This window comes from Musca vetustissima, unplaced genomic scaffold (genome assembly GCF_032173495.1).
Source record: "Musca vetustissima isolate MV318-11 ecotype Yass unplaced genomic scaffold, APGP_CSIRO_Mvet_v1 utg83696, whole genome shotgun sequence".
Lineage (NCBI taxonomy): Eukaryota > Metazoa > Arthropoda > Insecta > Diptera > Muscidae > Musca > Musca vetustissima.
The window spans coordinates 66,950-83,087 of record NW_026887788.1 but is presented as its reverse complement, the minus strand read 5'-3'; the positions used below and the strand labels follow the sequence as shown (position 1 = coordinate 83,087).

General features: G+C 34.7%; 1 protein-coding gene across 1 annotated transcript in view; it reads right to left on the bottom strand.

Moving 5' to 3' along the window:
* Window positions 1-2,743: 2,743 nt before the first annotated feature.
* The window catches only part of LOC133335476 (ubiquitin carboxyl-terminal hydrolase 43-like), a 68,633-nt gene continuing 55,238 nt past the window's right edge, over window positions 2,744-16,138 (bottom strand). The window contains exons 3-7 of the mRNA XM_061543750.1: window positions 14,443-14,577; window positions 14,245-14,379; window positions 8,123-10,031; window positions 6,475-7,517; window positions 2,744-2,802 (exon numbers count right to left, since the gene is read on the bottom strand). Coding sequence (XP_061399734.1) covers window positions 2,752-2,802; window positions 6,475-7,517; window positions 8,123-10,031; window positions 14,245-14,379; window positions 14,443-14,577 — 3,273 coding nt within the window. The 3' untranslated portion in view covers window positions 2,744-2,751. The remainder of the gene's footprint in view (window positions 2,803-6,474; window positions 7,518-8,122; window positions 10,032-14,244; window positions 14,380-14,442; window positions 14,578-16,138) is intronic.

The window sequence follows — 16,138 nt, the reverse complement described above, 5'->3', positions numbered from 1 at the left end:
CTTGACGAAAGCACTCCTTGTCTTGATAATATTATAGCAAATGAAACATTTGGGTACCAAAGACCACCATCAAGAAACCCGTGGTACGATCAGGAGTGCCGTAATGCTACTGAGGCGAATAACGCAGCGTATAGAGCAACCCTGCAAACAATAGCAACAACAATGCGATTGAGAATTATCGGGAGAGAAGGAGAAAATTATTTTCAGAAAAAAAGAACAAGACAAAAGTGAGCACATCGAAATGTACAGGAGTCCGAATGAAGTCCGGAAATTTTATCATCGAGTAAAACACCAAACCGAAGGCTTTGGTGCATGAACATCCTCCTGTAGAGATGAAGAAGGAAACCTTGTGACAGACACAGTTTTTGTTGTTGCCAAAAGTCGATTTGTTGTAAAAAGTCGGTACATTTTTTTTTTACTGTATGACATGTCTTCAGTCAATTAGAAGTTAAATAGGTATATAAAGTACAAATGAAGTCATTTTTTCCACGACAGAGGGGTCTACGATCCGAAACGACCCGAGTTATACTCGGCCAACGTCTGTCACCTCAGCCCATTGTGTAAAAGCAATATGGCTGTTACAACAACAACAAATGGAGTATGATGGAGTTAAATGTGAAGCCCGATTTCGGAAATTAATATCTAAGAATCCCAAATCCATTTGTAAAATTTGGAGAATGAATAACACATGAACTAACTAGACTCTAGACCAATTATCCCCCACTGTGTTTCAACAACTAATGTGGAACAGACACAACATTGTCATAGACCGCAAACGAAGGAAAATAAATGGTTTAATTAGCTAACTAGCCTGGGATCATTTAAAATATGGAAAATAAATCTTGAGAAACCCACAAGGAGAGATGCAATGCGTTTTACTCATGCAAGATTAAAAACTGAAATTATATACTAGCTGTATATGTTTATTATTCTGACCTATGGATATGCTGTTTGGTGGCAGGCTCTTGATAAACGAACGTTCTTCAATATTAATCGTATGCAACGGTCAGCATGGCTCTGTATAACAGGGGCTCTCAGTGGTACAACCCAGACGGCATTGAACGTGATGCTAAATTTCCAGCCACTGGACCTTTAAGTCAGGTTAAAGGCAGCAAAGTATGTCTTAAAGCTATAATATACATCACAGGAAAATATCGTATAAAAATGCAAAGTTTTGTCAAATATCTGATCGTAAAGCCATAATTATAAAATTCGTACGCATTTCAATTACACAAACCCAATTGTTATACCATTTAATTATATAAAAAAGTGAACAAATCATATGCTTATATAAAAAATAATTTATTATATTCCAAAAACAATTGTACAATTAATACTTTTTTTATTTGCCATTTGACTCATATGGGATTATTAATATAAAAGAACATAAATAAATATATAGATTTTAATAGTAAAATAAAATAAAACTTGTTTTAAAAGTCATTTTCAATAATAAAAAAAAACTAAAAACAGAATCCATTATTTAATTTTTTTTTTTTTTTTTTTTGAAAAATCCAATTTTAGAAATAACAATATTTAATATCATGCCAAATGTGTGTGTGGAGAAGTATTTTGAAAATAGTATAGAAGAAAAAACCCATGGTCTTTGTGAATATTTTTCTCAGAGATTAAAGAATTCTTGTAATAATAATTATTGTTATTATTTTGTTTTAATATCATATCTAAAGGTATATTACTATCATGCAATAACAATAGCCATGTTGTTATAAATAACTATTATTTTGTGGTTTTTATTTTTATTTTATTTTTTTTTTGTAATTTTACATTATAATCTTTTTTATTTTTTATATATAAATATTTAGGAAATAACATGAAAAAAGTTACATTTCAACTTACAAATATTAATATTGGAAATATACTATATGCAGATATATATATAAACATTTTTCTTTGTTTTAATTTTTATTATTGGTAGTAAAATGTTTTTAGTTTTTCTTTTTTTCTTTTGATAAATCGTATTTTTTTTTGTTTGTTTGTCTGTTTGTATAAATCGTATAAACTGTTTGTTGCAAAAAACATTTATTAAACATTTAATAAATATGTATTTTCATTACAATTATGTATTGATTTTTGTATACTATATATATTTTTTTATTTATTATTTCAAATAAATATTGTTGTATATATTTATTAATATGTATACAATTTGTTTTCTTATGTGTATATATAATTGTTTTTTTTTATTTTTTTATTTAATACATAGTATTTATGTATAAATATATAGAAAAAATGTAACATGATTTTATATATATGTATGTATTTGCTTATATTTATATATTTATTTTTATTTTTTGTGTATAAAGTATATAATAAAAATAAAGTAATTCTCATAATGAGCCTGTCTGTGTCTTGTCACAAAAATGTTAGTAAAAATTAATAATAATAATAAAAACTAAAGAAACAAAAAATAATAACAAAACAAAAATAAAATTAAAAAACTTATATTCTTAAATAACTATGTTGTTAATTGATTCATTTCTTTTTAGGTTTAGATCAGTTTTTAACAATTTCGTTTATTTTTGTTTTATATGAATTTTTTTTCATACTTAGCTTTTTGGTTAGTTTTTTTTCTTTTCTTTTTGTTTTTTGTCTATCTATTAAATTTGTTTAAAACTTAATAATAATACACATGTATATATATATATATATATACGTACACAACAAGTTGAGGTCGCCGTTTTCGCTTGAATATTTTCCTTGGAAATTTTGTTTTTTTTTTTCATTTCTTTATTAATTTTTCGGCGATACTGTTATAAGTTTGTGGGGCGTAACCGGTGATATCTGCAAAGGGGAAAAAGGGTAGAAAATTAATATTTGTTGTAAAAAAGAAAAACAAGTAAAGGCGTCGTTAGGGCAGGGCCGAGCCCTTTAAATGCAAATAGTCGGGCTACCATTTATTTAAATCAATTTACATATATGGGGTACCCCAATAGACACTTTCTAATGGAGGATGCATTTGAAAAAATGCCGTCAGATCAGATCGCTGAAAATACGACATTGGCTTTTGTATGAGGTGTATATCAAAACTTGGATCTACATTGAACAATTTCTTTAATTCTTGCGAAACTGAACGGTCAAATGATAGAACCTAAAACAAATGATACCCGAAGTTCTAATTATAGCTTTATCGATTTCAAAACATAAACCAGTAAGGAAAGTTCAAAAGTTGGACGGGACCGACTATATGATACCCTTCACCACCACTTTAGGTACTTACAAAGATGCTAATATATACAATATCCTATAGATAGAACAGAAATGTCATCTTTGGAGGTCCTTTGAAATGGAATCGGGCCTAAATTAAATGAGTGATCTACATAGATATTTTAATCTATTGAAAATCCCCATATGTGTTTTGTATAATCTCCACCATTTATTTATGAAAAATTCCATGTCAACCGGGGAGTTCTTTGGGTTCTTTGGTGTACCATTTGTACGAAACCGACCAAAATTATGTATGTAAATTTGGATCTAATTGAACTCGGTCGGACAAATATTGGGAGTTTGGTGTATCATTTACCTATAATCGGACGAAACTATATATGGGAGCTATATCTAAAACTGAACCGATTTCCACAAAACTTCGCATACATCAATATGTATCTATTTCAGTGCGTTGTGCAAACTTTTGCCTTAATCGGACAAATATTGGGAGTTTGGTGCACCATTTACATAAAATCAGACGAAACTATATATGGGAGCTATATCTAAATCTGAACCAATTTCGCCAATACTTCACATACATAAAACTGGACCTTATTCAGTGCGCTGTGCAAAATTCTCTCTTAATCGGCCTAAATTTGACTATATGGTGCACCATTTACATAAAATCGGAAGAAACTATATATGGGAGCTATATCTAAAACTGAACCAATTTCACCAAAACTTCACATACATATAACTGGACCTAATTCAGTGCGTTGTGCAAACTTTTGCCTTAATCGGACAAATATTGGGAGTGTGGTGCACCATTTACATAAAATCGGAAGAAACTACATATGGGAGCTATATCAAAATCTGAACCAATTTCAACAAAACTTCACAGACATTAAAGTGGACTTAATTCAGTACGCTGTGCAAAATTTTGTCTCGATCGGACAGATGTTGGGGCTTTGGTGCACCACTTAGATAAAATCGGATGAAACTATATATGGGGGCTAGCCAGAAACAATGGGTCAATATTAATAATTTTTAGTACAGAGATGTACAATTCAATGAGATCACAAAATGCCAAATTACAGACGTTTTGATTGAAAACGTATCAAAAATACTGAAATTTGACGGTGCCGTTATATGGGAGGTACCCTGAAACTTAAGTCAATATTAATAATTTTTGGCAAGGAGTTGTGTTATATTATGAGAACCCAAAATACCAAATTACAGCCAATTCGGTTGAGAAACGTGTCCCAAATCCCTAAAATAATGAATATTAGGGGGTAGTGTTATATGGGGGCTATCCCGAAACTTGAGTCTATATTAATAATTTTTGACGCAGATATGTGTAAAATAATGAGAACCCAAAATGCCAAATTACAGCCAATTTGGTTAAAAAACGTGTCCATATTCCCCAAAATAGCGAATATTGGAGGGTATCGTTGTATGGGGGCCACCCTGAAACTTGGGTCAATATTAATAAGTTTTGGTACGGAGATGTACTATACAATGAGAACCCAAAATACCAAATTACAAACAATTCGGTTGATTAACGTGTATGAAATCCCCTAAATTCTGAATATTGAGGGGTACCGTTATATGGGGGCTACCCTGAAATTTGATTCAATATTCATCATTTTTGGCAAGGAAATACAGAATAATGGGAGGTACCGCTATATGAGGGCTACACTGAAACTGGGATCAAATTTAATCATTTTTGGCGAGCATATTGGTTATACAATGACAACACAAAATACCAAATTACAGCCAATTTGATTAAAATACTTGTCCAAAATCCCCAAAATGTTAAATATTTCGGCGTACTGTTTGGCTATACCAAAACGTGGGCCGATATATTCCATTTGCAATACCAAACATTCTAGGAGCACGAGCAATGTCTGTGTAAAATTTCAGAGCTCTATCTTAAATATAACGATCAATATTGTGATTTCAACAGACGCAAAGACGAAAATCGTTCGGCACCCTATGAACTTATATTTAAAGTTATCTACCAAGGAATTTTAACCCTTTGGTAACGCAAAATAATAATATTCAGACACTTAGGTTGAAATTTCCGCCAGCACCATTGACATATCGAAATAAAAACGTGAGCATTTTATGGGGGTTATGTCAAAATATTGATCGCATATTTTATTCGAAAAAGTTCTGAGACCACATATAACCTGAAATGCCAAATTACAAATAATCTAAAATCTGACGAAACTTTTCGAAGGTGGCTATGTCAAAACATCGACCTATATTGCAAATTTTCTGCAAAAACTTGTTGTCCTCCAATAAACCGGAATGGGAATTTTGAGTAAAACCTATAACCTGAAATGCCAAATTACAATTAATCTAAAATCTAACGAAACTTTTCGAAGGTGGCTATGTCAAAACATCGACCTATATTGCAAATTTTCTGCAAAGACTTGATGTCCTCCAATAAACCGGAATGGGAATGTTGACTAAAACCTAAAAAAATACGGTGGTTATATTTATATAAGCCTATACCATAACTTATTCTGATATATAGAATTTTCAATACCAATAATAGGAGTAGTAGCAATGTATGTGCAAAATTTCAAAGCTCTATCTTTAATATGACCCTTCAAAATCTGAGAATAATAAATTTAAACCGAAAACAAATTTATAATATGGCGGAATCGTTGTATGGCCAACGAACTACGCTATTTATTGAGGTTTAGGCTTAAGATGGCAGGCAGCGAAATGAATTCCAGTTATGGATCATAATTTTAAAATAATATGCACTAAGGTAGTAATTTTCGATACCCTCAAAAATATGAACTGCATGAGATTATTGCGTTTGAAGTAGTTGACAGGGATTCTGTGTGGGATCCCAATATGATTTGAATAGCGAAGCTAAACCAAAGCCCTATAAAAATCCGCAAAAGAACAATTTTCAAAATGTCATGATGAAAACAGCACTAGAACGTGCTGGTAAAAAGGTCCTACAAACGGCTGAACAAATTTAGAGAGATCAGTGATAATATACTTCTCAGTCCGATCCCTAACCAATTTTTTAAGGTTCGTTCTTATAAGAATGAGTCCTTTTCCCGAGATATAATTTTTGTTTCTATGAACGCCCCTATTGAAATAATGAATTTTCCTTCTAAACACCATTATCTACAATCTTTCTTTGGCATGTGCCAGTTAGCCACTAATTTTTCTTCTAGAGTTTCAATTTGTAACCCCTTTCCTCTCGATTACTTTCGTGAAATTTTAGCCTTCAATCTATAGAGAAATTTTAATCACATTTACAAATATTTCCATTTAACTTACCCACAACGATCGACTGCCCATAAATGTTGACGAATCATCATCATCCTCCATTAGACTGTGATGATGCCGGTGATGATGATGATGGTGGTGGTGGTGATGATGGTGGTTGTGATGCTGTTGTTGATCCAAAAACAATAGCGTATCCTTGCTGCAAGTATTCACCGAATTGCGCAATACCGATGACAAAGTATCACTACATTCACGTAGACGATAATTTGATGCCGTCGAAAAGGAATGACGCAAATGCAACGAAGGGTGAGTTGTGTTATTTGCTCCGCCTGTGGAAGTACTACTACTGCTCGGATATATGGCATTTTCGACAGCCGAAACACTTGAACGACTACCATGCCATGGTTGGCGATACGTTTGAAAATGTCCCGCTAAGGCGGAGCTAATAATACTGCTACTATTACTTTTTAAACTTGTCGAAAGTAAATGTTCTTTATCGTTGGGTGCCGAATTCGAAATGGCCTTGGGTGTGGCAACAATGTTCGAAGATGAAAATCCATTTGTTTTTGTTTGTAAGCCATCATCAGCGGTATTATCTTTAAGTTTGGAAGTTTCTGCCTGTTGTTGACCTTTGTTTAATGATTGGGTTGATGCCAGGGATGCAGAAGAAGAGGATGATGTAGAGGAATTTGAGCTGGCTATTGATTTATTGTTGTTGTTGTTGTTGTGATGTTTCTCAAAGCCATTTAATTTTTTAAGAGATAGTGGAGATTTAGATTTTATATCCTTGCCATGACCATTGGTATGTAAATAATTTGTGGCATTGTTGTTGGCATTGATATTTTCATGAGCATTATCTGCCGAATGATTGCAGGGGTCTGTTTTGATTTCCTCATCCAATTTACAATCCTCATCCATGGTGAAAATTTCATTATTTTCTTCCGGTGTGATATCTTTATTATCGGCCATAGCTTCAGTTAGATCGTTGCAGTCGTGTATAACCTCAGCATCTGCATAATCCAAAAGTTCCTCCAAAGCATCCAAATTAGAGGCGATTACTGTTTCTTCCAATGTTGTGGGGATTTCAGTAAATTCTGCAATTGAAAAAAAACAAAGAGATTAATAGGGATTTCATATGAAGAATGAAGACCTGCGGTCTCTATACAACCCAATTGGTCTTTATAAAGACCTGTGGTCTCTATACAGCCCAATTGGTCTTTATAAAGACCTGTGGTCTCTATACAGCCCAACTGGTCTTTATAAAGACCTTTAGTCTCCATGCAGCCCGAATGGTCGTTATAAAGAACATAGGTCTCTATACAGCCCGATTGGTCGTTATAAAGTACAGGGGTCTCTACACAGACCAATTGGTCTTTATAAAGACCTATGGTCTCTATACAGACCAATTGGGTTTTACAAAGACCTTTGGTCCCTACACATACCAAGGGTCTCTATACAGACCAATTGGTCTTTATAAAGACCAGGGGTCTCTATACAGACCAATTGGTCTTTATAAAGACCAGGGGTCTCTATACAGACCAATTGGTCTTTATAAAGACCAGGGGTCTCTATACAGACCAATTGGTCTTTATAAAGACCAGGGGTCTCTATACAGACCAATTGGTCTTTAAAAAGACCTGTGGTCTCTCTATGTACTAATTGATCCTTATAAAATATTTAATCTCTGTGTTAGACTCACCCTTTTCATCCTTTGCCGTAGACGCCGCAGTCGATGGTTTATTGCTCTGTATCTCAGGACTAAGATGTTTTTCCACAACAACATCAATTTTCTCTTCCTTGGTACTCACTTCAGAAGGTTTGTCCACATTCGTTTCCGATTTAAGAGTCTCCTTGGATTTACTTAAAACTGATTGGACATTTGAGCATTGTGCCGTCGTTGTTGGTGGCGGTGCTATACGTGATACCCAATGATCACTGGAATTTGAACTGGAACCCGAACATTCAGCATTTTCAGATGTTCTCCGTTGATAGAACAACATATAAGCCTCATTATTAATGATTTCTTCGGGCATATTTTCATTGGGTACTTTGGTGACCCGTTGATCATCAAATTTATACCATTGACGATCATAGGGATTTTTACAAGCGGCAGTATAATGACCCGTTTCCAGTGTATCACCCTGATGATAACAGACTGCATAGAGGTCATAACGAGTTTCACGATTATCACGAGAACTCAATGTGGAAGACCGTGAATCTCCCGGCTTTGATTTACGCCAAGGACTTGGACGGGTTTGATGCTGTTGTGCTGCTGAACTAGCCGATAATGTTGCGGCTGTGGTTTCATGCACCTCTTTGGCTAAATGTGGTGACATATCAAAGGAATGCAATGGAAACTTAACCATGGTGGTTAGCTTGGCGGCATTTTGGCCCTTGCCATGATGTTGGCGGAAGCGTTTGAAATGTACAACTAATATATCAGGTAATGACCATAAACCTAATGTCTTCACAACCGGTAAATACTCCTGACAGTGGGGACAACGCCAGGCATCTTCAGCACTCAAGGTTTCAGCTTTGGTATAATGTTCCAGACATTGTTCCAAAGTTAGGGTGGCGGTGTCATTTGTTTTATTTGCCAATAGGCGGGGTACACTTTCATGTTCAACCACATGATCAGAGAGGTCGGAAAAATAAGCCTCTGGTTCTGGCCACTCGAGTAGTAATTTAATGTGCGGTGGACCAGCTTCAGCTGATAACACGGACAAAGCCAAGTCAATCATTTCCGTTAGTAGGGGATGTTCAACCTGCTCAATGAAGGTGTCAGGATCTGCCGAAGGATCTTGTAAACGTATTTGAAACATTTCTTTCAAGGGAGTTGAATAGGAAAATACTTCGGGTTTTAAAATGGCTGCCATTTCCTTCAACAGCTTCTTCTGCAATTCGGCATATGAACAATCACGTGGTATTTGTAAACAAAATGGAGCACCAAAACGTTCCAAGCTAACCACATCCTCCTTTGAGGGGTCTTCATTTTTCAACTTGGTTTTCTTGACATTTGCCACCAACACCAACAGATTTGCTGATTGTGGATTATTGGCAGTTGTTGTTGTTGAGGTTGCAGTTGTAGAATTGCCACCACCACCAGGAGCGTTGGTATTTGTTGTTGCCTCATTATTGCTTTTATTGGTTATTTCCTCCTTTTCCAATGGCACCTCTATACAATAAATTGTCTCAATACCATCCAAGGTGTTAACCGGCTGTGAATCATAAAACACACGCATAAATCCTTCCTTTTGCAAATCGACCAAGACCATTTGTTCCGTTCGTATTCCCGTATCTTTATGCAGTTGTTCCCTTAAGGCCACAATTGGTGAACCGGCAGTTACGGTTAGACCCATACGCATTTGCCTTGGCTGCTTTTGCAGATAGACAACGGTGGCAAAGATTGTCTGTTGTGTCAGCTGTGGCAGTTGTACCGATATGCAATGGAATGGATCGAATGTATTCGATTGTTTTTTACATCGCGGACAGGTGAGAGATGAACGAAATTGTGCTTGGAATACGGCTTGAACAAAGGAGTTGTTGCAGCGTATATGATTGGCTAATGTTTCGGCGGCAATAATTTCATCTGGACGGCCATAATTGTTCTGTGATAAAAGAGACATGAAATAAATTAGTTAATATATAGATAGGATTAATTAAACAAAAATTAAAGCATACTTTTAGGCGCAAACAAAATTTATGGAAAAACAATAATAATTCTTTATATTGAAAGCTAATAAATTGGTGTGAACATAAACCAATTGGTTTGTATAGAAACACCTGGTCTTTATACAAAAAAATTGGTCTGTATAGAGACCCCTGGTCGTTATAAAGACCGTAGGTATTTATATAGACCAATTGGTCTGTATGGATACCATTGGTCTTTATATAGACTAATTGGTCTGTATAGAGACCATAGGTCTTTATATGGACCAATTGGTCTGCATAGCGATCATATCTTTTTTATAAATACCAATTGGTCCGCATAGAGATTATGGGTCTTTATAAATACCAATTTCCAAAAATTCCCCATACTCTTCGAACAAAACTTGGCACAACCAATCTCCTCCCCATTGATGAAACGTAAAAACTTTGTGTCATATCAAATACATGTCCGTAAAGTATCACCATTTTATCTTGAAAACACAGACACACCAAATTATCGCGAACAAATTTGCTTTTGTTATTATTTTGCGCACAATAAAAAACAAAAAAAACCTTACGTAAATTTATTTATTTTGATTGTTGTTGTTGCTATTTTTGTAAAATTCTGTGATATGGTCTGTAAATATATATTTTATTTTTACATTTACTTAATAAAAGATAAGATAGCGATATAAAAGACGCCAAATTTTTAAGTACCCCTACGAAGTATTACAAGTGAGACCCATTTTATTTGTACAAAATTATTGGAAAACTACAAAAACCCCTGATGTTATTATATAATATTATTGACTATGATTACATTATCATGTAAGCTGTTTTGATATCGGCGTGTAATATAGCCGACAAACGGACAACTTGAGGTGCTACAGGTGGTGAATTACTCAACGGAAATGTCTGGAGAATTAATAATGGTGATCAAGGTGTTTAAATAATTCTGTAATTTGAAAAAATTGCATATTGATGTAAACAGAAGAGAAGTAGATGTGTAAATATTGCAACTAATTAAAATAAAGGTTTACTTTGTCATCCAAGCTAGCCCCGATTAAATTAATTTTGTGGGGCTCACTGCGCTTTTTTATTCTCAAAGAAATAATCTATAAAAAATCACGAAACTTAGCATACATCATTCTAAAAGTAAATCAGTACGCTATTCTAAATTTCGTGCAAATTGGAATAAATATAGGGTGTTTGGTTATATCTATATCTAATCTGAACCGATTTTCAATAGGGTTCGTCCTTGGGCCAAAGACCATTCAAATATTATTTTAAACCAGTGAGCGGAGCAGTACAGTTGGACGGGGCCTATTCCGAACCTTAACAATATTTCGTGATAGTGGCAGCCTTTTGTCCAAATAGAGGTCACCAGCACCTCTTCCTTACACTGACATATTTTTCGAATATTGCTAATATTCAGTACAGTCCTTCTAATTATTTGTCCATATTCCCTTCATCGTGGGGTTGTGTTGTGATGTTCGGCTTATAATTGTGGCCTATAGATCCACTCTAAAAATACAAAAATAAATTTTCGGTCGACTTCATCCCAATTATTATTATTTGATCATCACCGAAAATTATAGGGGTTGTCCTTGGCGGTAACTGGAACCTCATGGAAAATTTCAAAGCGATCAGCGCGACATTTCCGCCCTCTAGTGGGCTAATAGTAATACTAAACAATATCATAACACATAGACTCCTTTAAATATTTACGTATAACTCCCACTTCCGAGTACATACAACAATATAATTGGTATCAATTTAAAGGTCAACAACTCCTATTGGATACTCCTCTTGTCTATGCCATTCAGGAGTATATGGTAATTTGTAATTTTTCACACAAAAGTCAGTGTTCTGGCCAAAGAAACCCCTTTATATTCAGAACCTCACACATTTTATTTTGGATGGGATCTGATCAAGTTTTTAGAAAAGCTGTTTTGATGATGATCTGTCAATGTTTTGAGGGTGAAATCAACAAAAACCCTAAAGTGACCTAATTTTTATTTTATAGTGTAAATATTCACCTCGGGAAAATAAGATTTGGAAAATATGCCAGAGTTAGAAGTTGTTGTTGTTGTTGTAACAGCCATATTGCTTTTACATTATGGGCTGAGGTGACAGACGTTGGCCGAGTATAACTCGGGTCGTTTCGGATCGTAGACCCCTCTGTCGTGGAAACGAGAGTTAGAAGTGAAGCTGTTGACCTACAATCGGTCAGAGGGTGCAAATATCGCGAAATATTGACAGTCTCAGAATATAGAACCGCAGAAAGTTAGATTTTCGTGGTTGTTGTGTAGGGTATCATATGGTCGGCCCCGTCCGACTATACTGTTACTCTTACTGGTTAAAAGAATATTCATTTCATATTATTCAGGGGCTAACAAGGCTCGAATAAAAAAGCAATATTTTTTAGGGACCAAGAATGCGTCGATTGTTTTAAGAATATTTTCTTCAAGGACCAATTGTCAGTTGTCTATTTTTTCTGAAATATTTTTAAAGGGCCAATAAAATGTGATTTTTTTAAAGAATATTCTTTCATAAGTCCCGCTTAATTTTAGCAATGTTAATTATTTTTAAATATTATTTAAACATTGATGACTCAAAAAAAAGTCAGGGTCCATTTGACCCCCTAAACATTGACCGATCTTTATCAAAAACGGGCATGCTTATTCTTTGGACCAATCCCCTTCTCGCGATGTTCGGATCATAATTCTTTCATAAGTCCCGCTTAATTTTAGCAATCTTAATTATTTTTAAATATTATTTAAACATTGATGACTCAAAAAAAAGTCAGGGTCCATTTGACCCCCTAAACATTGACCGATCTTTATCAAAAACGGGCATGCTTATTCTTTGGACCAATCCCCTTCTCGCGATGTTCGGATCATAATTCTTTCATAAGTCCCGCTTAATTTTAGCAATCTTAATTATTTTTAAATATTATTTAAACATTGATGACTCAAAAAAAAGTCAGGGTCCATTTGACCCCCTAAACATTGACCGATCTTTATCAAAAACGAGCATGCTTATTCTTTGGACCAATCCCCTTCTCACGATGTTCGGATCATAATTATGGCCTTTGGAGCGATCAGAAAATCAGACAAACATAAAGTTGTTGGTCCATTTCATCCCCAAAATATTGACCGATATTTACCAAAAAACAGTCGAGGTCTTCTTTGGCCAGAACCCATTCTACATGCAAAATTTGGCCTGTAACGTGTTTAAAAATTATAATGGAAAGGCGGACAGACAGACGGACGGTCGAAATTTGACGATCAGTATACCTAAAGTGGATCTATGACCAATATTTCGCGGCGTAACAAACTCTAAGGCCACACAAAGCTATAATACCCGGACAGCAATGATGGGCAGCAGTCTCGAGGACATTTGTCAATATAAACCATAATAATATTGTCAAGATAAGAAGCCATAATATTTTTTTTGTGCCCATTAATTGTGATAACAATTTAAAACACTTGAAATGCATTTTTATCAGAAAGAAGGAAAGAAAAAGAAATGTCTCAGGTATTTGCATTGTCCAGAGATGGTATATGTTATATTTAACTTTTGGTTATCAAATGCCAATAATAATTAGAAATAATAATAATAACCAACAAAGACGACAACAACAATAGAGGAGATAATAGAACTCGTGTTGCCATTAATCTTTCAAACAATTAACGCGCCATGTGTCGTAACAAAAACAACAAGGCAGGAAAAAAATAAACAAAACGTTGCAAATTATAACAGCTTAGGGGCTTTTCTTATAACAAGTACCCACACGAGGCAGGAGGATAAATTAAACTTGCATCTCAAAAATTTGCAAGTTTTCAAATATATAAGCTGTGTGTGTGTGTGTGAGGGCACACTGCTATCATTGAATATGGGTGCTAATGAAAACGTTTAGATATCATTTCAATGATGATATATTTTGTGTGTTTGCTTTTCGCCTGACACTGATATGGCAAATCTGTCACACTTATATCAGTAATCAGTGGTGAAATGTGTTGCCTCTTTTAGTTTCTCTAATGGCCTTTTTATGTATAAACATGACATCGCTAGTTGGCATTTATCATCAAAATGAGGCGAGAAAAAACAAACAGGCAGATAGACATACAATCGCACATACATAGAACCCAGAATTCCTACCAAACCTACCTTGACACTTTTATAGCGACGTTTTGTGGCGGTATTTAAATCTTCATGGACTTTGTCTAATAACCAAAATAGAAATTCTTGAGCATCATGTTGGGTTGAGCTGCGAAATTGTGAGCCATAACGATCGACCACGGCCTGAAAAGGAACAAGAACAAAATTAATGTCTATGAATTTGAGATTATTTGTATGGGAACCCACCTTAAAACTCGTACTGTGATCACTTTCATTTTTACACATCCACAAGGCTTTCAAAACATTGGCCAGCTGTTCGGTTAGCTCACCTTTGGTACCAAATTTACGGGAATTGATTTTATTGCGACGTTTCAAATCAGCCTGGAGCGAGAAAAAAATAAAAATTAATTAATTAAAATTTCATAATTTGGAAATTTCAAAACGGAGTAATTAATTTAAGGAAAAAATCTAAAAGGGTTTTTGAAGGACTCAAAAAGCTATAAGCTTGGATTTTTATACCCAACACAACTATGTTGTCAGGACAGCCCAAAGGATTTGTAGCGAAGAGAAATATTAGTCCTAGACCCACCTTTAAATATACCGATCGTCAAATCTCGACTAGCTGAGTCGATCTAGACATGTGTGTCCGTCCGTCTGTAGATTATAATTTGTTAACACGATTCAGGTCAAAGTAATGGACAAATGTAGGACGGGTTCTGGCCAAAGACAACCCCTATTGTTTTTGGTACTGATGCGTTAATATTTAGGGAATAAAATGGACCAACAATTTTTGTCTGTTTTTCTGGTCGCTCTAGAGGCCACAATTACAGCCCGAATACCACGAAATTTTCCACCAGGAAGGGAATCTGACCAAAGAATGAGATCGTTCAATATTTAGTGGTTCAAATGGACCCGGACCTTTGTGTGAAAAATTACAAACATTTCTATTCTACGGCGAATGTATTTACTCCTGAAGAATATCGACCCGAGAAGTTGATAGTAAGAGGAGTCATTGACCTTTAAATTGTTACCTATTATATGGGTGTATGTAGTCGTATAAGGGAGTTATACGTAAATATTTAAAAGGGGTGTCTATGTGTTATGATATTATTTAGTGTTACCATTACCCCACTAGAGGGCGGAAATGCCGCGCCAATCGCTTTGAAATTTTATATGAAATTACGGTTATGGTCAAGGACGACGCCTGTAAATTTCGGTAATGTTGAGATGATATTTAGGCGGTGCAATGAATTGAAAACTTTATTTCTATCAGATTTTCTAGTCGCTCTAGTGGCCATTATTATATGCAGAACGTTACATATTTAACACTTTGAAGGGGATCTGACCAAATACTTAGAACGACCAAAACCCTAAAGTGACCAAATTTTTATTTGATGGCGTAAATATTCCCCTGGGGAAACCAAGATTTGGAAAATATGCCAAGGTTGAAAATGAAGCTGTTGACTATAATCGGTCATGAGGGTGAAAATATTGCGAAATATTGCCAGGCTCAGAACATTGAACCGCATAAAGTTAGATTTTTTAGGTAGTTGTGTAGGATATAAAATGTTCGGACCGCCCGACTATACTTCTCCGTTCCTGGCTTAAAGAATAATTTTCTGGGACCAATAATGCCTGCATTTAAAAAAAAATATATTTTCCGGGACCAAAAATGCGTCGATTTTTTTAAGAATATTTTCTTCAAGGACAATTTAATTGCCTATTTTCTGAAGAAAAAAAAATTTTTAAAGGGTCAATAAAATGTGAATTTTTAGAGAATATTTTTCATATGTCTCGCAAATTTTTAGCAATGTTAATTATTTTTAAATATTATTTAAACATTGCAGACTGAAAAATTGCACAAATGCCCTTGGTTTCTATATATATAAAAAAAATAATAATAAATATTTCTTGGTTAAATGTCTGCGGTCAGTGGAAACAA